Source organism: Myxocyprinus asiaticus, chromosome 39 (assembly GCF_019703515.2).
Source record: "Myxocyprinus asiaticus isolate MX2 ecotype Aquarium Trade chromosome 39, UBuf_Myxa_2, whole genome shotgun sequence".
NCBI lineage: Eukaryota > Metazoa > Chordata > Actinopteri > Cypriniformes > Catostomidae > Myxocyprinus > Myxocyprinus asiaticus.
In genome coordinates, this window is record NC_059382.1 from 1025001 (window position 1) to 1035653 (window position 10653).

General features: G+C 38.2%; 1 protein-coding gene across 1 annotated transcript in view; it reads right to left on the bottom strand.

Moving 5' to 3' along the window:
* Nucleotides 1–5541, bottom strand: part of LOC127430063 (caseinolytic peptidase B protein homolog) — a 59895-nt gene extending 54354 nt beyond the window's left edge. Inside the window, exons 1-2 of the mRNA XM_051679513.1 lie at nucleotides 4992–5541; nucleotides 680–731 (exon numbers count right to left, since the gene is read on the bottom strand). Of these exons, the coding sequence (XP_051535473.1) occupies nucleotides 680–731; nucleotides 4992–5373 (434 nt within the window). The 5' untranslated portion in view covers nucleotides 5374–5541. The remainder of the gene's footprint in view (nucleotides 1–679; nucleotides 732–4991) is intronic.
* Between the last annotated feature and the right edge of the window lie 5112 nt (nucleotides 5542–10653).

Below are 10653 nucleotides of genomic sequence, written 5' to 3' on the forward strand. Positions count from 1 at the left end.
TCGGGCTCGAACTCCAGGAACCCTAAACACACTCTCACACACACGACTGGTTTCTGACAGATGTGCAGAAGCTCTGCAGACACTGCGCAGACATGTCTCAGTGAAGCACAGCTGTGTGTGTGTGTGTGTGTCATTCATTTACTGTCCATCAGGTGTTGTTGATGTTTAGCATATTTCACTGAAACTATTGAGTTCTCTTTTAGAGATAAATATATAGAAATTATAACGTTTTCATGACATTTCTAACTATATTAACTCCACTCTGTAAATGCTCTTAATGCAAGTTATTATAAAGTGTAACAGATTTTTTTAGGGGGTTGGCTGAGAGTTTAGGTGGGATGGGCGGGTCACTGACCCTGACATAAAGCAAATAAACATTAATCACTGTTGCCCTCTATTGGACACACAGGACCATTACACACATGAACTGATAGCGACACGTGAGAAGTGACGTCACTGCCCTCTAGCGCCACAGGACCTCATTCACACTCAGGAAAAGAAATAATTCAGATCCAGAATTCTAAAGGGTCTCAATGTGATGCTGGTAAACAGCTGAAGAATACAGCAAAAAACAAAAAACAACAAAAAAAAAGTCTTATTTGCTGAACATTATTCACACACGGAGCGATAATGATGACAGATGTGAATCATTAAACTGATATTTCATTAAATGTCTCACCTGATCACCTCCTGTGTGTTACTGGATCTGGCAGCTTCTAGAAGACTTTCAGCTGAAGAGAAAGAGAGTGAGAGCGAGAAACCATAAACTAACATTTCTTGAACGTTGCATGGAGGTTTTTGTGTGACAACCTAATAAGAACCTATACAGAACGTTCACTAATGGTTATTTTTAGGTTGTATTTTTATAACCATAAACTAACATTCCTAGAACGCTGCATGGAGGTTTTTGTGTGACAACCTAATAAGAGCCAATACAGAACGTTCTCTGATGGTTATTTTTAGGTTGTATTTTTATAACCATAAACTAACATTTCTTGAACGTTGTAGGGAGGTTTTTGTGTGACAACCTAATAAGAACCTATACAGAACGTTCTCTAATGGCTATTTTTAGGTTTTTATAACCATAAACTAACATTTTTTGAACGTTGTGGGGAGGTTTTTGTGTGACAACCTAATGAGAACCTATACAGAACGTTCTCTAATGGTTATTTTTAGGTTTTTATAACCATAAACTAACATTTTTTGAACGTTGTGGGGAGGTTTTTGTGTGACAACCTAATGAGAACCTATACAGAACGTTCTCTAATGGTTATTTTTAGGTTGTATTTTTATAACCATAAACTAACATTTCTTGAACGTTGTAGGGAGGTTTTTGTGTGACAACCTAATAAGAACCTATACATAATGTTCTCTAATGGTTATTTTTAGGTTTTTATAACCATAAACTAACATTTTCTGAATGTTGCATGGAGGTTTTTGGGCCAACCAAATAAGAACGTTCTCTAATTGTTATTTTTAGGTTGTATTTTTATAACCATAATCTAACATTCCTAGAACATTGTGGGGAGGTTTTTGTGACAACCTAATAAGAACCTATACAGAATGTTCTCTAATGGTTATTTTTACGTTGTATTTTTAGAACCATAAACTAAACTTCCCAGAACATTGTAGGGAGGTTTTTGTGTGACAATCTACTAATAACTTGAATGGAACGTTCTCTAATGGTTTGTTTTAAGTTGTTTTTTATTCACATTTTATATATTTTTTCTAATCATATATTTGACAATTTTACATAAATGCTGTAGAGATGTTATTGATATACAACAATGACAGACATTATGAAGTACATTATCTAATTAAATGTATAAATAATGATCATAGAGTATGAAACACATAGGCTACATCCAGCTAACCATTTTTGACTCCTAGAACATTCCCGGAACGTTCCAGGAACGTTCGTTTTTTTGTTTCCAAGAACAGACATTTGAACTTTCTAGCCCATTGTACAAAGGTGCCACAGTTTGTTCATGGCCGGTGTAACAATATATCAGTTCCTGAGATATTTGGTTCCAGTGGGCGGAGCATACATGAATATTCATGAATTATCCTGACTCATTACTCAAGTTCAACTTGTCTTAAGGATTATTTCGAAAAGGTAATTAAACATTGACAAAGTTAGACTAAACTACAACAGTTTACATTTCCGTATCACTTGATAATTTGTCTGTACGCTTTGCATTCTTCAGCCACTTTAGGGCACATGAGAGCAAGATTAAGTCACTAAACCGCCCTGTAGCTAATTAACTATATAACTGACTAATATTTGCATAAATTATAATACAGAAGGTCAGAATTGGTGCAATATGCCTTTGGTGTGTGCAGCAGATGATTTGGTCATTGTACACAGAGTAGGCTAAACTTAATAAATAATAAATGAGAAGAACACCTATAAATGAGGCTTGAGTCTTGTTTTGGATCATGCATTTAATCATTTATTTCATGCTTTATTGCTTAGTCACTATCAATTCTTTACCTAGTCATGCAGTCTTTTAAATAGTTGCCAGCAAACATTCTAATACAGTTTTATTTAGTAAAGTGCAGTGCTTAAATTACCAACACAGCTAGACTACTGAAGCCATTCTTTCTGTGATCACTTGAAAGCATTGTCTGTAAGTGTGTCTGATCATTGCTGTATTTATTGTTTATATAGCTATATGTAAGGAAATATTTAAACCATTAAAAGAACAAAACAAAAACTCATATTGGAGCGGTGTTGTTAGAGATTCAAGTAGATGTATTATATTTTCATCTCTTTCAACATATTCATTGTGATGTTGAATAAAAGGAATGTTTACCCACAAGCCTATGTGTGAAGGAGTTTACAGTTTATTTGTCTAACTGAGGAAAAGGACTATAAAGTGAGGACAGAATCAGTATGTTAAACACAAGTCAGAACAGGGTAAAGTACCTCATCATCACTGATCACAAAAAGTTGGAAGCTATAATTAAACAACATTCCATTTTTTTATACTGTATATATATATATATATATATATATATATATATATATATATATATATATATATATATATATATATATACACACACACACACACACACATATACACACAACAGTTAGTTCAGTCCTCGAATCTGATTGGACGAGAGACGTTCTATGAGTACTGATGGTCTCACAGCATCAGCACTCGGACGCTTCACTGTGTGTATCACTCCGCTTGTGTTCATGCCATTCTAAACTAAAGTGTAACAGCAGTGCGGATGTGTTAAGAGCTATATCTGTCTCTTTACCTTTAATTTTGTGACATGACATATTTTAGCCAGCAGGTGGCAGCAAAAGACCATTTTTGTGTGTAATATGAGCCAGTTAGTGACGAGAAATGAGTCAGCATCAGTCAGTGTTTTCATTCATCAGCACTACGTGATTGCTCGGATTACTACTACACTACTAAAGCTGGGAAATAGCTTTAAACGGCTTTAAACTAACAACTTCAGCATTAAGGCTCATCACAGCTGAGAGACACAACAGACTGATTAATTACACAAACTCAAGGCGCTTACCTCTTACTGGAGTTTCCACGTTGGAGAGGACATACTGTTCAAAATGGCGAAGGAGATTACGGTTTCTATAGTGACTCTTGCGCACCGGCTACCGCGAAATAGGGAGGAATACCCCCGCTTGGACGCCTATTTTTCCACTGAGAAAATAGGATGAATTTCACCAAAATGACATTATCTTCAGAAAGCTGCCTAACAGACTACAGCATCATCAACAGGTTATCGCACATGCTCTCTCTCTCTCTCTACACACACACACACACACACACACACATCCTAGTTGTGATACTGGTTCTAAAGTGATGTTTTTGAGAAGCTTTTCGTTAGTTTTGAACCAGCAATGGCAGATTCTGATCCGTCACGTAAGAAAGTAGTTCCAGGCACAAATGCGTTTTTTGTGACTGTATTTTTTACATTTACTTGTAACTATAAGCAATATTACACTCGCAATCGTGCTATATGGCCCTAAATCAGCACTGCTGTGATTACCTCTGGCCGAATCACAGCAGTGCTGATATAGGGCCATATCGCACTCTTACTCGTGTGATATTACTTAAATATATACTGATTAAATATATATATATATACTGATGAAGACCTTTTTAAATGAAATGCCTGAAAGAGGTTGTGTATACTGTCCACAGTGCAACACAAAGAACAGACAATAGGGTCTATTTCATGTTCGCATTTGGTACTAAGCTATTAGTCCTATAATCATAACATGTTAACAGAATGAGCACGAAATAAAGAGTGACACAGAATAATCACACCAAGGTAGGTTACGAAAATTTTATTAAATCACAGATACTTCTGCAGGTTTATTTTAGTTGTTGTTGTTAATGATAACAACTAATAGAAATGTGAAATTAAAGATATGAAAGAAAAACAACGCACGATAACTGTAGACTACTGTATTTGTATTTGCTAAAGTTTGCTCTGTTGTACTCTAATTTTGACTAATACCTACTTCAGTAAATGCTGTATTCAGGAACACAAAACTAATCAAAACACGTATTGCATTTATAAACTACAAACTATTGTCAAGTCATTACATACTTCGTTAGACGCTGAAACTTAAATAGCTTTCATGAAAAAGCTATTTTTTTTTCAACTTTTCACGCATGTCAGGATAATTCATGAATATTCATGTATGCCCCGCCCACTGGAACCAAATATCTCAGGAACTGAGTATATTAACACCAGCAGCAGATGCCCTAACCCCGCCCCCACCCTAATCCTAAACAAATAGAGCCTGTCTCCCATCGCAAACTTTTCTCTTTTTTTAGGGAAATATTCCCTAACATTCCTCTAACCTCTTTCTGCAAACCTGCTGTAAATATACATTCCCTAACATTAGAAGAACGTTTGAGAACCAAAAACGAACGTTCCCGTAACCACACATTAATAGTTGGGATCTGTCTGTCTATATTATGGTGTGTGGTGTATTTTAGTACCTTTGTCATCACTGTCTTTCTTCAGGCAGAACGCGAGAGCAGCAGCTGAAATGAGTCCCGCAGCAGCAGCGGTGTTTGAGCGGCTTTTGCCCCCGTCACTGTAGCGCCCCGCAGCGGTCAGAGCCGCCCAGCTGCTCCTGCGGCCCTCCAGACTGACGCGCCACCTGTTGGCCAAGTGATGGTACTGCATATGCGACTCTTCGCCCAAAACGCCCGTTCTGGACATCCGTGACCCGCTCGCCACCGGACTCCGGTTCGGCTCGAGCTCACAGAGGTTCCGGAAGCGTGAGGTCTCGCCGTGACCCGTCTGCAGCGCGCGACACGGCGACAGACTGCGCGACCTTCGCATCAGCACGCGCGTCGGTACCGATGACAGAAACATCGCGACGGACCGAATTGACCCAGTATAAAGTAGTAATAATAACGGGTTTGGTATCGGAATAAGACTGGAGTGTTTTAATGGTCACTGGCAGTAGGTTGAAGCGTTTAATGTCACCTGGATCAGAGCACGAGCGCACAAGCGTGTGTTCCGGTAAACGGAAAAACAAACGTGACGCGCTCAGCATTGAACTATGGGAAATTGAGTTTAATAACGTCACTCCTCTGCAATGCGGAGTACATACATGCTAAAGGTATCGTAGTAAAAACATGTTTTTTATTTTTTTATTATTATTTTTTTTTTTTTTGACACGTATAATGGTAGAGTAAATCCTAAAAATTGCTAAATATAATTTTCTAATTTATTTTTAATTTATTATGATATATGACGTGGATATTCTTGACAGTTTACACAATGTTTTTTTTGTTTGTTTTGTTTTTTTACGTGGCACTTCATAAATACCACGTTTGTCTGCAAACTATAAAGTTTGTTTTTAGACATGTACCATGGTAGTATACTATTCTTAGTTTAATAGTAGCCTATTCTTACCATGTTCTTATCCAGGAGTAGGCTACTATTTAAAAACCATGGTACTACTCAGTGTAATGATCAATATTGAGATATTTATGTATATACTTATTTTCATTTGTCGATATTAGGCCTACTTCTGACCCATTCATTTTTCACAGTCTTAAAAATGAAGACGATGTTATTATTATTTTTATTAATAGTAGTGATGATGATGATAATAATAATAATAATAATAAATAAATAAATGTCCAGTTTTTCCATCAAGAAGTAGAAGTTGTGCTGGTATTTGACTATCAGGGGACGTCTGGAGTCTAAAATAAATGAGCAAGATTTTCCCTCTGTCATCAGCAAACATTTATATTAACAACAAGGTATAACACAACATGAAATTCTTCAGTTAAACTGAATATAGAATCAATCTCTCATCTTTCCATCAATTTTTACATTATGAAATTATTATTGTCAATTAGGTATGAAGATGACACACAGAAACACACACACATTCACACACATTCACACACACACGCACACTGTGTGTGTGTGTGAATGTGTGTGTGTGTATATATATATATATATATATATATATATATATATATATATATATATATATATATATATATATACACACACAACAGTTAGTTCCGGTCCTCGAATCTGATTGGACGAGAGACATTCTATGAGCATCAGCACTCCGCTTGTATTCATGCCATTGAAAGTGTAAGAGCAGTGCAGATGTGTTAAGAGCTATATCTGTCTCTTTACCTTTAATTTTAGCCAGCAGGTGGCAGCAAAAGACCATTTTTGTGTGTAATATGAGCCAGTTGGTGACGTGAAATGAGTCAGCATCAGTCAGTGTTTTCATTCATCAGCACTATGTGATTGCTCGGATTACTACTACACTACTAAAGCTGGGAAATAGCTTTAAACGGCTTTAAACTAACAACTTCAGCATTAAGGCTCATCACAGCTGAGAGACACAACAGACTGATTAATTACACAAACTCAAGGCGCTTACCTCTTACCAGAGTTTCCACGTTGGAGAGGATGCACTGTTTAAAATGGCGAAGGAGATTGCGGTTTCTATAGTGAATGACGCGATCGGCTACCGTGAAATAGGGAGGAATACCCCCGCTTGGACGGCTATTTTTCAACTGAGAATGCTGATCTTCAGAAAGTTTACAGCATCTCTGATTGGGAGTGGCAACAGGTGATAGCACAGGCGCCATCTCTCTCTCTCTCTCTCTCTCTCTCTCTCTCTCGTCTCACACACACACACACACACTCACACACACACACACATAATTCCTTGTTTATCCAATAACTTGGCAGAAACAGCACAAGCTGTGATACTATTTCTGAAGTAACATTTTTGAATTACCAAGGAAGGCTTGGACGCATCATTTGGTTTGAACCAGCATTGGCAGATTCTAATCCGTCGCGTAAGAAAGTAGTTCCAGTTTTTCCTAATTTTTTAAAATGTACTTGTTCATTGAACTGCTGTATATAAGCAATATCACACTCGCAATCGTGCTATATGGCCCTAAATCACCACTGCTGTGTTTACCTGCAGCCGAATCACAGCAGTGCTGATATAGGGCCATATCGCACTCTTACTCGTGTGATATTACTTAAATATATACAGGGTTGGGGAGTAACGGAATACATGTAACAGGATTACGTATTTAAAATACAAAATATAAGTAACTGTATTCCACTACAGTTACAGTTTAAATCATTGGTAATTAGAATACAGTTACATTCTAAAAGTATTTGGATTACTGAAGAGATTACTTTGCATTTTATTGTCATTTGTATCATTTAATATTTAGTCCTTTCAGATGGAAAACATTTATACATATAAATGATGTGATCCAAAGTGCATTTGAACAGCGGTGAAACACTTTCTTATGATGTGTTACATTCATACGAGCAGACAGAGAAGTACGTTTGAAGTAAGTTTGGAGCAGAAGAAATAGAAATAAACCTTGTGTAAATTGTCAGCTTTACGCTAAGATAAAATGCTATTTCTAGCCATTTTACATGCACATGTTACCAGACACGATCATATTTTATATCAAGAAAATTCACATTGGATCATAATTTCTTTTTTTCTAGTAAGAGCTTTGATATTAGGGCAAAAATCATATTCTTGATAATAATTTTTGTATTGTTTTCCTGTAAAAATATCTAAAAATCCTTAAAACAAGATCAGTTTGATTGATCTTGTTTTAGAAACAACACTGCATGAGATATTTCGGTTTTTCAGAGAATGTATTTTTAACATGTGTATTTTGTCTTACTGTACTGGCAGAGTTTTTATAGTCAAAACAGTGCTGAAGAAGTAATCCAAAGTATTTAGATTACATTACTGACCTTGAGTAATCTAACGGAATACATTACAAATTACATTTTACAGCAGGTATTCTGTCATCTGTAGTGGAATACATTTCAAAAGTAACCCTCCCAACTCTGTATATATATATATATATATATATTGCAGGGTTCTTGAGTTGCTTTATGGTTCTCTGGAGGTTACAAAAGTTCTTAATGTTTCATCATAGGTTCTTCAGATCAGTGTATTGGTTCCATATATCATCTGTGTATCTGAATCCTAAGGTAGCTGCCTTGTTGGCTCGGTGACCTATCAGTCAATGACTTAACAGACAGTGTTTGAAGACAAAGGTACCTCCGCAAACCGGTTTTGTACAGGAACATCGTTGCTAGAATACCATCATTCGGTCTAACCAAACCACGACAGATTGTTAATCTAGAACAAAATCAAGAGTTTTGGCAAATATTTAATAACTGCAAGACTACTTTCTTGCTAGAAATGGAATCAAACGTTGGAAAAAGTGAAAAAACTAACATTTATACACAAACTGGCTATCAGCTGCCTCTTTAGCCACCAGTTTCATTCTTCAGCTCAAGTGCTGTGGATGCACATACAGGATTGTGCGAACTGATAGGAAGTGGAGGATACATCTATGCTACCTTCAAAAATCCATCAGATGAAGCTATTTCAGTAGACAGGATGTGAAGCGAACATTGGATTCAGATTTGTCTTGATGCCTCCTCTGTGTTCCGCCTCCGAAGGCAGCATTTTCCTGTTTGTGGACTCAGCCATCATCTGCTAACAGAGAAAAAGTGAAGCCCTCCTGTAAATACTATGTAAATTTGTACATAGATGACTCTTCAAAGAACTGTAGAACTTATAATGGTCTTCTTTTGAAGAATGTTCTCTGTGTAGGGTTCTAGAGTTGCTATGGTTCTTTGGAGATTTAAAAAGTTCTACTATATATGGACACAGATTGATTCCCATATTCATGTTCCATAATGATATTATAGTTGTTCCATTTTGGTGGAATGCACTTGTGTCAATAATCCATGTCTGTCTCTCATGACCGCAAACGCGCGTTGCCCTGGCTTTGCGCCGCACACTTGGGTCGCGAGCTGTCTTCACGTTGTGCTGAGGGTCGGTCACTTCGGTCTGAGGTTTCAGGCTTGTGTGTGGCCTAACTCTCGCACAGGTGTCCTGTCTTGTTTGTCAGTTGGCATGAGTGTATATCGCCTCATTGTCTTGGCGATGTGCGCTCATGCCATTCGGGTGTTTTGGTGTCTTGTGAGAACACGTGACTTTGTTTTTATTTCTGTATCGCTGCATATCTCTTAGTCTTACATCATACCCTGCCTCCTTGTTCCCCTACCTTGCTCCTGTTCGGTCCGGCTGATCCTGTTCCCCATCACCATCTGCCCCAGTCCTGGATTACCTTTTACCCTATGGGGTAGTTTGTGTATGTTTTTCCCCTTCATGGGAGTTTGTGTTTGATTTAAATTATTTAGGTTTTTTATGCTGCATTTGGGTCCTCATCTCTGTATCCCTAACATTATGAACTGGTCCCAATGGACCCTGCAGAGTTTAGTGTGCAGAACGCATAAGGAGACTGCATGGGGTACGGCAGGAGGACAAGTCCATGTGGGGGTATGCCCTTGAGTTCTGTTCGTTTTGTCCTCGGGTCTGGGATATGATCAGACCTGCCTAATCGATCTCTTTTGGGCAGGTCTGAACGAACTTTTTAGATCTTGGGTCCCAGATCAGGATGAGGATGGAGGTTTTCTTGAGGCAGTCAAGCAGGCTATGAGATGAGAGGAGTTTGTTTCAGCCTGTGCCTCAGGGAACCTCTATTCCTCATCTCAACCCGAGGACGAGGGCATCCCCCACACAGAAGTGGACGCCTCGTCCGAGCCCACTGCTGCTGAACGCCAGGAGGCAGAGGCTGCTACAGCATCAGTACTTCCCTCTGCCCGAAAGAGGAGGAGGGTGCCCACTCCTCAGTCACTAACAGCACCCATGGCTACGGAGGCTGTTCCCCAGTCACTGCCAGTGCTCCTGGGCCACCAGACCCCATTTCTACCCTGTGGCTGCCTCCCAGGCCTCCTGAACCCACCTCCGCCCTGAGGCCTCCTCCCAGGTCTCCAGACCCGTTTCTTTTAATAAATCATATTTAATCAGCATGATTTTTGCATCTACAGTACTTTCCCTTCCTCTGTGTAATGCTGGTTATTCCACTGTCCCTCACAGCACCTTATAAAATAACTGTTATCACTACTACTTCTTCATAGCATTGTCTCTACTTTTTCACAACTCAACTACTTTTGATTATAATGGGCTATTATTTATTTAAAAGGGTGTGTGCTAGTTCATACTCATTTGACAGGTTTCTACCTGAATGGCATCTTGGTAAGAGAGGGATA